The sequence below is a fragment of the Triturus cristatus genome, chromosome 6 (assembly GCF_964204655.1).
Source record: "Triturus cristatus chromosome 6, aTriCri1.1, whole genome shotgun sequence".
Lineage (NCBI taxonomy): Eukaryota > Metazoa > Chordata > Amphibia > Caudata > Salamandridae > Triturus > Triturus cristatus.
The window spans coordinates 1,788,406,856-1,788,425,800 of record NC_140589.1 but is presented as its reverse complement, the minus strand read 5'-3'; the positions used below and the strand labels follow the sequence as shown (position 1 = coordinate 1,788,425,800).

Sequence of the window (18,945 nt, the reverse complement as noted above, 5' to 3'; positions counted from 1 at the left end):
CAGTGACAGATATGGGCCAATAGATATATTTGGCTTTAAGGATACTCCGTTGTACACCACAAGTGCCGAGGCCCTGCATGAATTATATATAATGGTCCATCCTCCCGGACCTTAGTGTAATCACACTGGAGATGCTGTCAGAAATTGACCTTTAATTCCGTCCTCCTAATTTAGATGGGCGGAAATAGGCATCAGTTTTCAATGCCCGTCACCACCAGGAAAATCCTGTCAGTAAGGGGTAGAGAAAACTGCTTTCCCTTGTTATCTCCAAGGAGTGCATTATTATGGTTTTCAAAAAATAAAATCCTGATTTAAGATTTTCTGTTTAAAAATAAAAAAAAATAAGTTTGATGGACAACCCTATCATGTTGGCAGAGCCGTGCATCAAACTTTAAACTGCATCGACAGAAACCGCCGAGACGGCGGTCCCTGCCAATACTGAAACAAGCATTGGCATAGCCAATAGGTCTCGCCTTTGGGACCTTATAAGTGTTTAGCCATGCAACAGTTGCATAACTAAGGGGCAAATCAGCAACAACCAGTGATAATTATCGCTCAGCGCTCTTAGCGTGAGGATAATTATCGCCGGGTAACGTGGATTTTTATCGCTGATATAGCGTGCAATTAGCAACGCTTATCTCCGCGATAAAAATCCTAGCGCTAACTGCCTAACGTGAGATTATCTCTGGAAACCCAGCAATAATCTCACGTAGTGTTGCGTTAGCTTGCTGATATGGACTCACAAACTTAGCCATGATATCCACCTTCCATAGGATATCATGGCTAAGTCATTCCTGAAGCAGGCGTAAGGAAAGTAGCGATAACAGGGGTTATCGCTACTTTTCCTGCCGCTATGCTTCATAGCGTGGGGCTTGATGATAGGAGAAATGTCGCTTAGCGACATTTCTCCTGTCATGTTAGGTCAGGAACGCCCACTTTGCATCTCATTAGAGATGCAAAGCTGGGCGTTAGGAATCCCCACGCTAAAGCAAGGTTTCACGCGTTAGCGTAGCCTTGCTAATTAGGCGATAAAATTATCGCCGCTTTTGCGGCCGTTTTTGGCCGAAAAGCGGCGATAATTTTTTATTGCCAGCTTGTAAATATGCCCCCAAATACTTATAAGGTCCCAAAAGCGAGACCTATTGGCTATGCCAAACGGCCGAGCGGCCGCGAAAGTGATCGCGTTTGCGATCAAACATCAAAGTAATCGCGGTCAAGCGCAGCGCGCACGCCCGCACACATGCACTGTAGCTCTATGCTGGCCTGTAGCACTTTTTGGAGCCCTCTCAAAAAGTCTCGCCAGACCAGCGCATGCGCTGGGTCAGGCGAGACCTAAAAATGACTGCCGGCTTGGCCAAATATCTGCAAAATACTAAATCAGGCCCAAAGTTCTTTATTCATTTTTATTGTATGTACAAGTGTTGTTTGAACTCTTTATTTTTGTAACCATTTATTTTTGAGACTTTCATGGTTGTTTTGAACCAAGACTAAACAATAAAGTAAATCGGAAAAAAAAAATACCTTTCATTCTTGTGGAAAGTGAGAACTCTGGGAACATGTTTGTGCATTTCTAAATACCAATAGCCAATTTCGCCCTCACACACCCGGGGGCTCAGACTGCTTAAAGAAAAGAAGGTTTGTAGCAAACTGTTCAAGATGTAGATAGAAATAAATTGCAGATGCACAATTCCAGGCTTCACCTTGGTACAACCTTTCTCTTCACAAGAAGCCTTACCTCAGTGATGGTGGATGCAAACTGTACCTCCTGCAGCTTGAAGGATGATACACACTGGAAGGTGACAGTAAGGACCACCCCCAAGGAGCCCAGGTGCAGACGACAGGCCTGGAATAACTCTGCGTTGTTGGACTCCGAGCATTCCAGAATGTCCCCTGATGCTGTCATCATTGTCAGGGATGCCACCTTAAAAAGAGCAGATTATGAACAGAAATTTCAAAAACTACAAAATGAATAAATAACACATTCAAAAGGTGTAGACAAGCGGTGGATCCAACACAGTGGTCGAAGTGGGGGAAAAAAAGTAGGGGAACTGTGTGCGGAGGATCAGGGGGCGGGAATAACCAGAGGATTGGGTCAGTGGGCGGAGTCAGAGGTGTGGCTAGAAAGAGCAAAAGATACCAATTTTTAGTATGTTTGGTATTTCACTGTCCAGTTACAGCTTAGAATGTTATTTAATGCAACCAATAGATACACGTTTATTTGAGGTTTAATATATGAGTTATTGACATTAAATATATCATTCTGTGCCCCACGGTCAATGCAAAATTGTAGTCCTACATTTTTTATGTGCTTCACGCAACATGTCATAAAGCCAGCATTAGATGCCTCTTTGTTTCCTGTTATTGTATCTAGACATAGCGATCAAAAGTGAATATATACATCTAAAACAACCCAGACATGTTGTTGTTGCAGATGCTTTAAGCAGTATCAGATGAATGAGATACAACTATTATATTAGTAGGACGTGTAATTACTACTCAAGGTAGTTAGCATTGAGAATTGCAAATGTATCAACTCTGGAATTATGAGTGTAGGAAGCTGGCTCTGTGTACACTATACCTTACTTTGGCATAGTATATGAAGAGTCCAGTGGATCCCCAAAGGCTTACAAAGGTAAAAGTAGATAATACCTTATTCTATTTGTGGTAGTGTGGGTGAGCAGTAATGCTTTATCAGAGAGTAGGGGTAAGCATTTATTGTAGTCACTCAGGCAAGAAATGATAGCACACACTCAAAGAATGAACTCAGACCAATTGCTTGTATAAAAACACTTTTTATTGTATTTTATTTTTAGAACCAAGCAGGACTTGGTAATGGTAAATCAAATTGTAATTTCACAGACAGGTTGATAAGAATATGCAAGCTGAATTAATTTGACTTTGTTACAGGTTGGTACAATGCTTAAAACAGTTGTACTTACTTTTGCATTACTTTGTGATTACTTTTTACGTTACTTTTTCTACTCAGTGTGATATGCCTAGATATCACACTGGGACATTTCCTAGACAAAGGTAAGTAAAACACTTTTACATTAACAATACAGTTACTTAGGTTTCCATACAAACACAACTCAACACAGAACTTTTTCAGAGAAAAACAGTCTTTGCCATCCTACCAAGGAAAATGTGGTTATCGGTTTGCAGGTAAGTAATCGGTCTTGAGGGTTGAGTTTCAGGAGTTAGAACAAGGAATACCCCAGGGTCAAGGATGAACTCAAAAAGCACCCTCAGCGGCACTAGGGCAGCTGGGTGCAGAGTGCTGATGCCCAATGTTAGCCTATGGGGCTAGGGGGACTTTGGTTGGTGGCTGCTCACGGGCAGGCTCCTCGGTCTTGGGATCCAAGGTCCTAGGGTTAAGGTCAGGGCAAAGGGGGTCCCAGGTCAGCACTAAGTCCACAACACAAGCGGTGCCGGGACGGCCGAGTGCAGAGTGCTTAGGGGGGCTCGGGAGCCCAATGCAATCCTACGGAGATTGCCTGTTTTGTTTTTTAGCTGCAGGCTCGGTCCAAGAAGACTTCCAGGAGGAACCAACAGCTGGGCAGGTAAGTTTGAGGGCTTGGCGATGTAGGTGCACCCCAGGTCCTCTTCTCAAGGGTGCAGGACGGCCGGATGCAGGGGTGCCTTTTGAGGTCAGATTTCATTCAAGGTTGGGGTGGTCTCCTTACAGAGGCTGCAGGCAATGTCAGGGAGTCCTGGAGGGGTCAACCCATGGAGGTCTTGGACTCCGGAGCGCTGGAGGACCTCGCCGGGACTGGTGGGCCACTTGTACTTGGACTATAGGCAACGGGTGGAGTGGTGGTTCCAGGCATCGGGTTTCTTTGTCTTCAGCAGGCTCAGAGTCTTTCTTTGGGGATTCTTTTAAACAGAGTTGCTGTTCACAGGATATCCTCTGTTGAAGGCATTCAGTCCTCCCAGGGGTTCTGGAGGTCCTGGCTGCAGGACAAGACGACTTCTGGTGCAGGACCTCTGGAAACTGCAGACGGGCTGGGGCTAAGTCAGTTCTCTTTTGCTGTGCATCTTCTTTCGTCCTTCTTTGTAGGTTGTGGGAATCTCCCTTCTGGGTCCAGGGCAGCCCCCAAATCACAGTATTTAGGAGGCGTTTTAGGGGTCTCGGATTAGTAACCAATAGGCTACTGATCTTAGGGTGACTGCACCCTTGGTGTGCTCACCCCACGTGGGGGAGTGGGCACAATCCCTAACCCGGATTGGAGAGTGCCTGCCATCTGCAAGATGGCAGGCGCTGAAGAGTGGGCTTCACCTCGCCTCCCCCACCTGAGGGGTGGGGTTAGCAGAGGTGGGCATATCTACTAGGGTGTCCTAATTTTGCCCGCCTGTCTTCCCGCCGAAAAGGAGGTGAGGCAGGAAGGGGGCCTGCTCCTGATAGCAGGAGAGGCTGGGGGTAGCATTGCAAAGGCGGCAAGGCCTTTGAAGCTCCCCTGCCACAGATGGCTCTCCCTGACCTGAGGGAGGTGTGAACACCTCCGCCCAGAAATGGCTTTGTTTCTGGCCTCAGAGAGCGAAGGCTCCCACCGCAGGGGTCCAGAAACTTGTCTCGTAGTAGCAAGCTGGTGTCTACCAGTCAGGGAACCCACCAGAGGCTGGTTGTTTTTCAGGTGGCATCTCTAAGATGCCCTCTGAGTGCAATCTAGAATAAATCCCACACTGGCATCAGTGTACCTTTCTGCACAAAAACAATCCTGAGAGGCTTTTTTCTCTTTTTATGTGTGCTGTACATGTAGAAAGAGGAAAAAACTGGGAGAAATAAAGATATTTCTCCCTGTTGTGCCTCCTTTGGGGGAGACGTAAGATTCTGATGCATTCCTAGGTTTACAAGTCCTTGTAAATATGGGAATGCGTCAAAAACCATGGAAGTTGAGTGGGAATACCCACTGCAATGCCTTTCTTGTGTAGAGTAAGGCAAAGCAGCGATTTGCGCTGTGTTGCATTACTCCATATTCATGAAACCATTCAATGTCATGCAAAGTGGCTTTGGTTGGCTTCATAAATATGACTTGGAGATTTGTGTCATGCATTTACCACGTTCTGTGGTTCAAGCATGATGCAAGGCCCTCGTAAATATGCCCATTAGTTTTGTGTGCGTGCAAATCATGCATTGCCGATCCCTGGTGAGTTGCACTACTACTGCTGGAACAAGGCCAATGGAGGCACCAATGGGTGAGGCGGACTGGCCTCAAGGGTCCTGTAACCTCAATGACAACGTCTCTGTTGATCTAGGGTGTGCTGCTTTGTAGGCCTGACTGCAAGACTAAAGGTGAACCTAAGTATGGATTGTGGTGGACAGGGCTTAAAGGTTAGCCCACACTGGACACTGGTAGGGTCCACCTACTGGTGCTAAGAGACCAGGGCTTCTATGGTCTAGCGGGGGCCATCTACGGTCCAGTAGGGAAATGTGCTCCCTCAGGATAGTTGTTTAGGTGACTGGTCATGATGCCTGATCCTGGTTCACCAGTTCCAAATTTGGTAGCTCTGGCCATAGTGCCACATCCTTTTCCCCCTGAACACTTTTCTGCCCCACCGAGAGAAACATGCACTGCCTTCAGCTACAACGCAATTGTGCCCTGTTATACACGCCTGGATGTGATGCAATTCAAATTATGCACTGCCTGGAAAAAATAATAACCTCTTGGAAAAAGCAAACACTCATAGGGAATGCAAGATTTTGTAAAGCATGCGAAATATAAGCAGGAACAACATGGTTACCTTAACGCTTTAACACTCACTGTTCAGAAATCAATGAGTGTCTTTTGCCTCAAATGTTGAGGACATGAATACAGGGCTCCTCCTGTACACAGGTGTGCCTTTGTTGCACTCATGGACAGCAAGGGAGGGGTTAAGTAGGGCTCAGAAGATAAAGGGACTCTTCAGGAAAATCTGATCTGACTCACGGAAACCCACAAGGGCTTCTCCACATTCATGCCAGCTAGCTGCTCAAACATCGACATTATGTATTCAAGTGTCGTGCAAAGGATACTTTTTGAACTGTCCAGCTTGGCTAACTCTCCTTCCCACAAAAAACTTGAGTTCTTGAGAGTAAAATGCAAAAATTATATTTTCACTTGGGAAGTGAAGGATACATCCAACTTTATTTTTTTGGGTGACACTATAGTATGTTAGTGATGCTGAATAGCTTCGCTAAAACAATTCACAAACCTAAGAGGTCCCAAAGGAAAGACCCATTAGCTTTGCTAATGCTGGTTTAGATATCTAAATTGCTAAATGGGGCACTTTTAATTAGGTGCCAGACAGGGCTGAACTGGGATCCCAAAGCAGTCCTAGCAAACAGGTCCCAAAGACAAGATGTCAGGAACCTGGTGAGTGCCCTTACCATAGGGCAGTGTTATCCCAAAAGACATAGAGTAGTAATTAAACCTGCTACTGTAAATTATTGGTTTAATGTTAACCCGGTGAAAAAGACCATTTCAAGCTGGCTGCCGCGTTGCCCACAAAGCATCAGAGCCTCCGAAAGTGACGTTCTAGTCTTGAAGGCTTTTCGGAATGATGCGGCTCGCGAGCGCGCTCAACTGCGCACTTCAATTTGAACCTGAGGTAGAGAAGTCCGAATTCGAAGCGCGCTTCCTTTTAAGCAATTAGTGGAAGCGGCGCTTATTCAAAGATATAATTTCACAGAGGGAATTATTTCCCATTCAAGTGTGCGGTATTCAAGTGTCCAATTCATATTTGGGACATTACTAATTCGCATTGTGAGAGGCCAGTTGTTGAAGCCTTCCAGGAGTTTCGAGAGTACTAAGTTGGTGAGCCCGAGAACCTTCACAGTCAAGTAAGCCAAGAATTTATCCTGCTACAGCGCTAAGGAGACTGCAACTTTGGAGAAGCGCGTTTGCCTCTGTACCCTTCCTTCCTAGCGTTCTTCCCTTTCCTTTCCTTCCATTCTATCCTTCCTTGATCCTTCTTGCGCGTACCTCCCCGAAGCCATTTATCTTCACTATTTCAACGTGAACTGTACCAGACTTCAGGAAGAGAGACTTCGTGAGAGACTTCATTCAATTAGACAAGTATCCTGAACCTTTGATGAGAACCATATGAGATAGGTCTAGCTACCAGTTAGGTAGGAGACGTCCATTTCCCAGTTAGTAGAAGAAAGGTAGAAAGTAGTGTTGTGATACTAATGTAGTGTCTTCCATGTGTGATAGGAAGCTGCAGTTCCAGGCCAGTAGGAACTGAGAGACCTCAATACAGAAGAGGAGCCTATACTCCAGCCATACCTGGTAGGATAGACAAGAAGTGATTAGATTAGTAATGAGCAGAACTGTTATGTGTATTTGAATGCTTCTTTCCCCTTATGTGCATTAGGAATCCCAGAAGACAGGAAAACAGAAGACAAGGGAATTCAGGTCCAGCTCGAGTGTCTTTCTCTTCTCTGTCCACTCCCCTTTCCCCCTGCTTAGAGCAGCTGCTTAACGCAGTGTGTTCTGAGAGGAAGGAATTGGGAATAAGCTTCTTCTGCCTCTGTGGAGAATCGACGGCCTTGACACAAGACCTATTGGCTTTGCAACTGCTTGTTTAGATATCTAAATTGCTAAATGGGGCACGTTTAATTTGGTGCCACACAGGGCTGAACTGGGATCCAAATGCAGCCCTGGCACTTTGTCCATCCCCTTTACAGTGTGTTGCGAGCGAACGCAGTAAGCGAGCCTGACCACTACAAAGGGGACATGGGAAGAGGGTGTTCCCTCCCCAAGAAAATTTAGAAAAAATTACAAAAAGTGTGCATTCTGCAACACATTTTATTATATATTCAATTGTATTGGCATTTAGAGCACAGTAAATGATGACCTTACAGTGCACCAGGATACGACAATCTTGTTGGGGCTCTTCAATGTTTCCCTCACTATCACCCTCCAACACTGCCCCTCGTCTCTCCATTGCCCCTCTCACATGTATTTAATTTGTTTTATAGAGCCTCTCATACCAGTGTAGCGTTGCGCGACAGGGAGGGAGCAGGAGAGGGCCATATTTTCCGAGATATGGCTCACTCCTCCCCTTTCCCTTGTGCCGGCGCTCATTACACCTGCCGTGTGCCACACACACACACACACCTTAGCGCCATAGCGCTAGGGTGTGTGAGTGAGTCCAGCATAGGTTTTGTACAGGAAGGGTATCCTTCCTGTACAAAATACGATGCCCAGACACATGCAACGTTTTCCCGACTTTGCAGCACGCATACAAAGTCAGAAAAGGAAGGAGGAATTAAAGCATTTCTCCTTCTGTATGCCTACTTGAAAAAGGCTCAGTTTTCTCACGCTAAACCCAATCTACTTCATTTAGTAAATTGGGTCTAGTGTGAGAAACCCTGGGAGAGTGCTTGGGAACACCCATGCTCCATCCTTGATACGCCCCATGGAGCTAAGTAATGCAAAGAAGCGCAATGTGCTGCTTCACATTACCTTTCCGTTCTTTCCAAGTAAATTCGGAAAAAAAGATTTTGCGCCGATTTGAGTCACTTTTGCGACACAAAAACGGTGCAAAATCTTAGTAAATCTCCCCCTTAGTGTGCTGGACAGCCCTGCTAGTTTTGTTACTGGGGGAAGGGTTTTGCAGCTCTGAGTAACAAAACTAGCCTCCCACTCCTCCAGCCTCCCTCCCATTGCCCATTACGCCAGTCCGGCCTTGGAGCCTGGACCTATTTGTTTTCACAGTCGGACCCTGGATGGGGTCCACAAGGGGCTCTGGTGCTTGGGTGTCACAGAACTGGACACCTCGGGCTGCTTTTATGTCATATCCTTAAAAAAGGTAAACAGTATTTTTAAAAATACCCATCCCTGAACACAGACAGAGCAGTAGTACACAATCTATAAAATAAGGAAGACATTAAACGTTTTCCACAGTTTTTTTTTTTTTAAAGCGCCAAGGTTAGGGCACAGTCTGTCACAAATTCTACACTGGAGTCCTCTCCCTTTTCTTGTGGCGTCGTCAGTCTGGGTGAGGGCGGGGCCGCCAATGCATCCTGATGTGACACATTGTATTAGTCACAGTGGGGGGGCAGACCGGTAGCATCGTGTAAATGAGATGTAAATCATTGCAGCAGCAGGGCCATCATTGGAAGCCACTTTCTCATGCTGCTGGATTGCTCCTACAGTGCAAAACGGCTTCTACAGTGTTCCTGGGCAGGCCGCTTCCCACAGATACAGAGGGGAAGAGGGAGGAGGTCCCGCAACTGCAGAGGTCATCTTCAATGTGCACCAAACAGGGCTCGTAATATCAAGTTCGGACCATTCCTGCCGTCCTGGGACGCATTTTACAAATAAAGAAGTAGGGGAACGGACTTTGTTACATTAAAAAAATAGGGGCACGCCGTGCCCTTCCGATCCCGGCCACTTCGATCACTCATCCAACATGGTAACACTGCAGAACACTGTAAAAATAAGCCAAGTTCTAACAATTTGTTGATTGTAGCATGCACAAAGAAAACGGATCTATTGCAGTGCAGGGTCTATTTTAACACGCTTTTTCACACTGCTTGGGTTCAACAACTGCTCAAGACTTAATACCCACAGGAGCAAATTTGCCTGTTCTGCTTGGCACCCCAGATTTTCACCATTTTCGGGATCCTTTTTTTGCAGATTTTTGGACTCTGTGTCCTCTGGCATTTCTAATGATTTCTAAAGTGCATGTGCTCTAGCCCTAAAATTGATATCGGTAAAATTATTTCCAACCAATTTATCTATTTGAAATTAAATGAAAACGATATTTATAAAGCGCATGGCTACCCGGGAGTGTCCCAGCGCTGAGGAACCAAACAAGAACGGAGACCAGATTTAACTTTCTTGTAAAGCCATAGCAGACGGCGGAGAAAGGGCAAAATGGCATGAAAGTTAAATTTCACATGTGGGCTGTAGTGTGTATTTCCACAATCCACATAGATGCCAAAAATATATGCCTGCCAGGAGTACCAATGTGCTCTGGCCAAGCTGTGTTTTAAAGGCCCTGCAGTAACATATGGCAATTAAATGTGCCTTTGCCATGTTGAAGAATGGACTATTGTATATTAAAAAGTAATCTATAAAGTGTACCTTGTAAAACCCATAAGACAAAATGCCTAATAAATTAAAGCAAAAATAACAGATGATGGACGGAATGCTGCATTAATCAAACATTTATTCAGCATTCCATCCATCATTTGTTTGCGTAACACTTTTCGCCCTAAGTAGGAAGGGTATGTCCAGACATGGGCCCCTTGCTCCCTGCGCCACTGGATTCAAGCTAGCCTGGCTGATGAGGAATAATACATTGAAACCGGTCCCAGGATGCTTGTTTCCAGTCCAGGGAGGACCTGACTTGGCAGTTCGGGCTGGACTGTTCCCATGAGGCACAGGGTCAAGACTGATTTGCATATGGCCAGGTCTAAACTAGGGTGGCGTGGTGAGCAAAAGAATGATGGATTTAACCCAGATCTCTTGACTGGGGGTGAATGTATGATTTATTCAGCATCCCGTCCATCTTTTGTTTGCGCAGCACTAATAAACTAAAGCAGCACACCAAATATTTAAAAAGTGTGACCTCAAAGTGAATGAAGGCCTAAAAACTACATCCCTGGGTAGGACCAGCAGCATTTTCCACAGGATAGGCCTAGGTGTGATCAAACTATGCAATGTCATATCTCCGTTAGGAAAATCCTAGCAAAGTTATTTCTTACTTTTTATCAAAATTTGATTTAATGGTGAAATCTGATTTTTTTAAAACATGGATGGAAAAGCAACTTATTAAAAATGAACTTATCCATAATGTACATATTGTGAATTGAAAATCTTTCGACAGTTTTATATAGTGGGAACTTGACCCAAAGGTAATGGAGCGCTTTACATGAGCACCAGTTGCATTACACATTCATGTTTTGTAGGTACAGGAAAGATTCCCTAGTATAAAATCGGTGATATGGTGTCAGAATATTTTGGACTAACTATCAGTTTACAAAACATTGTGTCATAATATTATCTAAAGACTAATCCAATTTGGAGATAATAATCTTACAATATGGGACACTATTTTCAAAAACTATATTTGGGTTGTGACATTTATGTCAGTCTTATTTCTGTCAAAAATAATCTGACATGCAACCAGAAAAGGTACAGCATGGGCAGCAGCAGTACAGGCTTCCAACATGCACAGGTGCACAAAATTCTGCACAGCAAAATGGTAATAATCTCTTTTTTCAAGTTTGAGTTTATTAAGAACAGCAAAAACAGAAATTCAATAAATTATATATATTATAAAAACGAGAAATACAGCAAAAATAACAAGAATGAAATACAATACATGAAGGCAAGAAAATTGTAAAAAAAATAGATATAAATGTACGTAAATAAGCATTCTATGCTGTATGAAATGTGAAAATAAAAAAAGGAAAAATAAGGGAGGAAGGAAGGTGAAGGAAGAGATATATAGGTATACCAAAAGAGCTCAAAACATATAATACTAATAGACATTGTTAAAACAGGGAGAAAAAGTCAACATAAATACATGTGTATAATGATGATATTATATACATTTTGTGCAATAATAGAAAAATAAATATACAGAGGCAGTTTGGTTAATTCAAGGTGGTTTTCTCACTTCAACGGACCCAATAATACTTTTATTGATAGGTGGACAATATGCAGTTATTGGGAACCATAAAGGTCCCTCTTAATAGCTAAGGATATAGGAGTTACATAAATTTTATCTAGCTATGATGAAAACAAATGGCATTCCACCAGGATCTAAAAGTAACATTTTTCCCTTGTTTCCAATTGGAAGTTATTACATGGAAAGCAATAGCTGACAACAAATCTATCAACTTATAACTAGAAGTTAAGTCAATCCATAGAGAGGCCAAACTATCCAAAAAGATATTCGAAAGGGATATCAGTTCTAAATATTGGGTTAATTTGATGCCAAACCAATTTCCAAAACTGGAGAATAGGATACAGTCAAAAAACATATGTTTTAAATCAGCAGTTGAGCTTGGACAGGACCAACATGATGAATTTGCAGTTGAAGAGAAGGATTTTAAAAACATAGGGGTAAACAACAATCGTTAATAAACAAAATAAAGAGTTTGCGTAGTGTTTGCAGCTCATGTCGTTTTATGAAGCTTAAGCTATAACTTGTCCAATAATGCAGTAGACCAACATTTCATTAAATCTTTTTTCCCAGGCCAACACAGCTTTTGATTTAATTCTCTCTGAGACAACATGTAATGATTATAAATAAGAGAGGCTGAACGATTGGTACCTAGTAATGTAAAAAGTGCAACGGCTATAGGGCGGAAAATCAGTACGTGGAAACATACTGATTAAGGGATGCATTAAAAAGATCATATTGTGGTCGGAAAGAAGACGGAAGGGACCATTTAGCTTGAAGATCAAAGAAGTAGAGGAGTTGATCATCGATTAAGAGTTGTGACAACCAACACTTCGCCACATTTTCTAGTATATAGAACAATTCCTAACTCCTAATAGTCTATTATGCCAAAAAGATAGTTGTAGAAAAGTATTAGCTGAGGGGTATGATGGAGGTTGAAGAGGTGTCAGGATTTTGCAGGAATGGGAAATAACCAGATTGCGTGATTGTGTGATTTTTGATGTGAAAGCAAGAATTTCCTTAAAATCAAAAGAGAAAATGAGAGATTTCTCTAGTTGAAGCCAAAGAGAAGGGTGTGTCTGACAAACTAGAGAAAGCCATCGAGAAGCTTGTGTCAAGGAAAAAGCATAATGACACTTTCTAAAATCTGGAAATTTTATATCCTTTTTTAAGTACGACAAAGCTATACGAGGAGACATTTCTCCAAAGAATTTTTGATAAAAGAGAGTCTATTTTTTTTTAATATTGGTCAGGAAAATGAACTGGGACCATGGCAACAGCATACAATATAACAGGTGTGAGCATCATCTTGATAGAGTTGATCCTGTCCTACCAAGAGAGAAAAAGTGGATGCTAACAAGTATTATTATCATTTAATGTGTTAAGAATATAACCAACATTTAATTTTATAGTTTCCCTGATAGTTTGAGATATGCCGCCTTTCCTTAAATACTTAATTTTAGTAGGTTGGCAATTAAAACCGGTCTGATCAAAAAGTTGCTAACTGCACAAAATATTTAAAGGCAATACCTCACATTTATCGGTGTTAAGGCGACACCCTGACAGTTGGGAAAAAGTGGCAACTTGCTGAAAAAACTGAGAAAGGGAAGTGGTAGGGTTAGTACAATAAAGGAGAATGTCATCAACATGGACTGATATCTTAATTTGATGAGACCCAATTTGAAAGCCACATATGTGTGCATCTTGTCTGATTTTGGTTAGACAGGGTTCCAGCGCAATAACAAACAAGAGAGGCGATAGCGGGCAACCTTGATGCACTCCTCTGAACAAGGGGAAATAATCTGAAAGTATGCCATTAACATAAATTGCCACTTTAGGACCTATATATAACAGAGAAAATAGAGCAATCAATTTAGGTGGAAAGCCAATCCATTTTAGTGCCTGAAACATAAAATCCCACCCAATCCTATTGAAAGCTTTTTCTGCATCTAATGCAATAACAGCAATAGGGTGGTCTAATTTAGAGGCTTTACTCAGGATGTTAAAAAATACTCAAGCATTGTTAGAGGCTAATCTGCCCTTAAAAAAACAGAATTGCCCAGGGACAATAAGGTCAGGCAAAATAGGGTCAATACATAATGCCAAATTTTTTGCTAATCTTTTATAATCAGTATTAACTAACGAAATGGGATGATAGTCCTTACACTGTGAAAGAGCTTTATTTTCTTTTGGTATTAAACAAATCATGGCATCCTGGAAAGAATCCTGAGATGCCCCCTTAGTAATGAAGGAGTTAAACAAAAGTAAAAGGTTGGGGAGGAGAAGCTTTGCAAAATGATTATAAAATTCAATAGTAAAACCATCAGGCCCAGGGGCTTTTCCTCATCACAAAAGAGAAACAACATGAGTGATTTCTGAACGTGAAATATATGCCCCATATGAATTGAAACAATATGTTGTGAAGGAGGGGAAGCAATGGATTGAAAGTTGTTGCTCAAGTCCAACTGTACTAGTGGTGTTTATAAGTTGGTGTACAAGTTAACAAATTCATTTAACATATCTTCATCTTTAAAGAGGGAAATCCCTGCAGTATTACGTAGAGATTCTATTTCTATCCTATCTTTCCTGATCTTCAAATAGTATGCGAGCATGTTCCCCATTTTATTTTGACCCCCATAATATCTTCCACTACTCTTCAATAGATAAGAGGAAGTGGCATTTGTGGTTAATCAATTAACAGGGTAAGATTCTATGGGGCGCATGTATGAACAAGCCCATTTGCGAGTCCTTAATAGTGATTTTTAGCGAATCGCTAATAAGGACTCGCAAAATGGAATGTATGTAGGGATAGCAATATTAACTGCGATTCCTTAATTGCGAATCACAAATTGCGCTCCAAATTAAGGAATACTTTTCCATTCATTCCTATGGGCCTACAGGCCCATAGGAATGAATGGGAAGATATTCGCAATTTGCAAGTATCCATTAGGTACTTGCAAATTGCGAATGCAATTTTAAAGGTGCAAGGATGTCAAAAGGACACCCTGTAGCACCCCTGAAATATGTATATGTGCACATGTGGCGCACATACATGCCATAAGAGCATGTATGTGCGCCACATGGTACTTTGAAAAATGCAAAAGAGTGCATTTTTCAAAGAAGTCGCAAATTACCACCAACCTGAAGTTGGTGATAATTTGCACAACTTGAGTGCTTCCTACATTGCATTTAAAGAATCGCAATTTGCGATTCCTTAAATGCAATTGCAAAATAGGGAATCGCAAATTTTGAGATTCCCTATTTTGCGATGGTGTTTTGGGATGATACATCCCAAAAGGCCTTTCCCCGTTCGCAAACAGGCCAATTCTGAGAATCAGCCTGTTTGCGAATGGGAAAAGGGCTTGATACATATGCCCCTATGTCACACAGAAGCACATACATGCAATGACAGAGTATACATACCCCCAACTTATGGTCTGCCCTCCTGATTTAGATGTGGGTGGACCATAGGTTTGGCTAGGGTGGTGATTACTCAGTCACCGCAATAGCCAAACCACAGTCTGACAGAGTAAGGGCCATCTGAGAAATGGCTATATGCCTGCCCATCCAAACAGGATGGGCTGACATATAGCACTTTTTTCACTGTCTGTCATTGCTAGGCAAACCCTGGCGGTGAGGGACAGTAAAATAGAAATAATGCCCACCTCGCCATAGGAGACTACTTCCATGGCAAGGTGGCATTATTATATTTTTTTCAATAAGAAAATCCTTTTTCGGAAATTTGTTTTTGAAAATCAAAAAAATAAAACTGTTTGGTATTGGGCTGTGTTATGTTGACGCAGCCCTGCAACAAATAGTGGGGTGCATTGGCAGGAACAGCTGTGACAGCAGTTTCTGTCAATGCATTATAAATGACCACCTGCTTGACGGTCATTTATAAATTTAGCAGCTGGTCTATCCACCATGGGGATGGAGTAATCTACTCTATCCCCCTGATGGAACAGCGGGCCATCTGCCAAATTTTGAATCGGGCCCTAAATCATTTAAATCAAATATCAGCATGTTTAATAATATTAAACCTATCACAGGCCTTGCTGTATCTTAACATATGTGTATCTTGTGTACGAAAGTGTTTGTGTGTGCCATGTAGTAAATGTAGGTGAGCTAGGACTACTGCAAGTCTCTGTTAACACACGTTTTTAGCTTCATTTCTTGGGCATGCTCACATTATAAAGCCAGAGAAGGATGCTTCCATTCTCTGCTGCACCAAAGCTAGAAATCTGCTTGCAGATTAACCTTGTGCAAGTTTCCTGCCAGCAGTACCAGAAAGATACAACAATGTAGCTGCCTTAAGCTTCCTAATAAACTAATAGACTCTTCTTCTTCTGTCCAGTGTAAAAAATGTTGGATCTGACTGGAAAAGAGCCCCAACTTGCTCCATAGATCTTAATGCAAGAAAGAAATTGAAGACCCTTGCAATTGGAGTGGGGCAAGCAGTCTGGCCGTGTGCTGGGGAAAGATGCTGAAAATCCGGGCTCCCACTTGAGGCCTACTGGAATGCAAGTATGCAGGGGCCTTTGCATGGTTCAGCATTCATTATGATATATTTTAAACTAATAAATTTAGCTCTGAATCAGCTAAAAATAAAAATTGATATAGAAATATGCTTGTGAGAAGGTGGCCTGATATATGCTGTCCACTAGTTCTAGTGGGCACCTTGTATCAGTCCAAACAACCCCTTATGGTGATAGGTTGAAGGCAACCTTTATTGAAAGCTATCCTGGTGGTAGCCATGGAGAGCAGCCTTCAGGCTAAGTCTTGAAGGAATGTAAAGCAGCTTGTTTTACTAGTCTATAATCTCTTGAATGATCAAATGAAAGGACAACCACACCAGGCATATATTCAAAATATATGTATTTAAGATAAAACACACCCCTCTAGTCTCTTTATGAGACTGGAGTTCGAAGTACTTAGTTTACAAGTGAGCAAGCATCAATAATAGCACAAATACACGTTTGGGCCCTAGGGGTGTACCAAACCATATACCAAAAAAGAGGTATAAGAACCACAACTGGAATAGACACTAGGCCTATAGCCTGTAGAATCGCTGGGACCCCAAGGAACCACCCAAGGTAGTGACACAGGGGACCTACGGGGACTGTATGCAGTGTGTAAACACAACCGCGAGTTCCCGTTATCTTCTATGGGCAATTTCGCGGTTGGAAATGTAAAGATTAGGGACACTTCTAATCGAGTCTGGACCAAACCCTTTTGGTCTTAAGAAGTTCTAGGGCTAGCACCCACGTGCGCAACGGAGTACTCGAGTTACCTCACCCAGGGAAGCCGGGTGCATAGGTGTCTTTTGGTGTCGGGTCGCGTCGTCGATTTCAATGGAAGCCTGCAAAGAACTGCTGCTGCCGTGAAGAGGAGAAGTGTCCGAAGAGATCCAAGCCCGGATCTAGGAAGGAAGGAACCTGAAAGCAGAGGTGACAGAGTCTGGGTCACTTGCCAGTGACTGAGGGCAGGATGGACCAATGCCCACAGGTGTCGGGTGCTTCAGGTGAGTTGATGGGTGTCTTGACTCTTCAGCCACGAGGTCCAGGAGGCGTCAACAAAGTCCACAAGCCGGATTCGAGTTGTCCTACAAAGTCTGTCGAGTGCTGCGGTGTCAGCGACCAGAATGAACCCAAAAAACCTTGGCAACGGTAAGTCACTGGAATTTAGAGAAAGGACTTATGTGCAGACCAGCAAGGTCTGAGGGACTCACCCAGTGAGGGTAAGTCAGGGCACGTCTGGAGAAACCAGGAAAGCCCAAGTAGAAAAGGAGTTGCCTTCGTGGGGACCTGCTAGCCAACGGGCTAGTGATCGCAAAGGAGCCTCGAGCGGTCGCACTTGGAGCTGGCCCACGGGTCACTCGTGGAGTGGGAGCCAACAATCTTCGGTGCAGGAGGTGCTCAAGGCTGGGGCTATTTGGAGCCCAAAGCACAACTTCGAGGAGGACCAGGACGATAGTGTCGCTGCAAAAGTTCACGGTGTACAGGGGTCACGGTTCCACGTCTCCCACGATAGCCACGGGCCTCACCTTTGCTGTGGACTCAGGGTAGCCTCGGCGAAGTCTGGAAATCCACCTCTGGTGATGCAAAGACTTCGGCGTCCGGCGGGTGCTTCAGCGATGCAGACCGGTCAGTTGCTTCTTTGGTGCCTGCCAAGCAGGGGAGTCACTCCTTGACCCCAAGGGAGATTTCTTGAGTCTTCTAGTCAGGATAGAATGTCAAAGGTCCAGGATGTATGTTTCAGAGTTTCTTCCAGGGTAATCTAAAGTCCTAGGGACTGGATTCCTATACTTATAGTAAGTTTAGGGGATGAACTAACTCTAAGGCCCCACCTATGGGTGGGCCTGGAAAGAGGGGTGGTTACACCCTTTTTCTTTGTCCAGTTTCATACCAGAGCACGGGCAGGTAGCCCCTGCAACCGGTTTGAACTGGGCTATGTACAGGGACACCAAATGTGCCCCCAGTGCAGGACTTCAAAGCACCAGAGAGTGCTCCCGCCCAGCCCCAATCAACATCTGCCTGTCTGGGGAGGTGGTTACGCCACCCTTCGACAGGAAACTATTGTCCAGGCCTCCCCTGCTGGAGTTTCGGTCAGCAGCAGGAGGCCAGACCCGTGTCTGTTGCAGAGGCATCCATTTTGTGATGCCAGGGCTCAGGAAAGTCCTACCGGGTTTGACCAGTGTGAACATGTCTCTCCCTCTAGAAGGGTGGAATGCTACCCCCGCTGCCAGAACTGGCGGGGGGGGGGGGGGTAGTATTCCAAAGCGTTTGACACCAAACATGACATGTTTTGATGCAGCCATTCCAAAGTTAGCATTTACCGCGAGGTTATAATGCACTTAAGAGTATATGGCATGGCTGTATCACAGAACAGCCATAAGGAAGTATTTCCGAAAGCTGCAGAGGGGCTCAGCTCATGCTTGGGCCCCCTCTCACACAAAACCAAGCACTCTGCCTTCAGGATTGTCAAGGCCTGCCATAGGAGTGACTTATAGGTTTATATATGTCTGTATATATATATATGTGGATATAGGTAGCCTACACCACTGTAAGGGGTGCAAGCACACCCTTACCCAGGCTGCAGTAGCAGACCTGTGGAGCCATTTTGGAGTGCTTCCCAGGGGTGGCATAATACATGCTTCAGCCCCTGGTAGGCCTCTGAGGTACCTATGCCCTAGGTACATAGTATACCATATACTAGGGGCTTATAAGGCACTCCAGAATCCAATTAGATATGTACCTAATGTACATGGAAACCATTTTAAAGAGGAAGCAGCTAGGCTGTGGTCCTGATTAGCAGGGCCACAGCCAG

The 18,945-nt window shown here is 43.7% G+C and overlaps 1 protein-coding gene across 2 annotated transcripts in view; it reads right to left on the bottom strand.

The window, feature by feature from the left end:
- The window catches only part of LOC146822006 (L-gulonolactone oxidase-like), a 761,975-nt gene that overhangs the window by 388,346 nt on the left and 354,684 nt on the right, over positions 1-18,945 (bottom strand). For both annotated transcript variants that reach the window (XM_085613112.1, XM_085613111.1), the window contains exon 6: positions 1,736-1,921. In XM_085613112.1, coding sequence (XP_085469238.1) covers positions 1,736-1,921 — 186 coding nt within the window. The remainder of the gene's footprint in view (positions 1-1,735; positions 1,922-18,945) is intronic.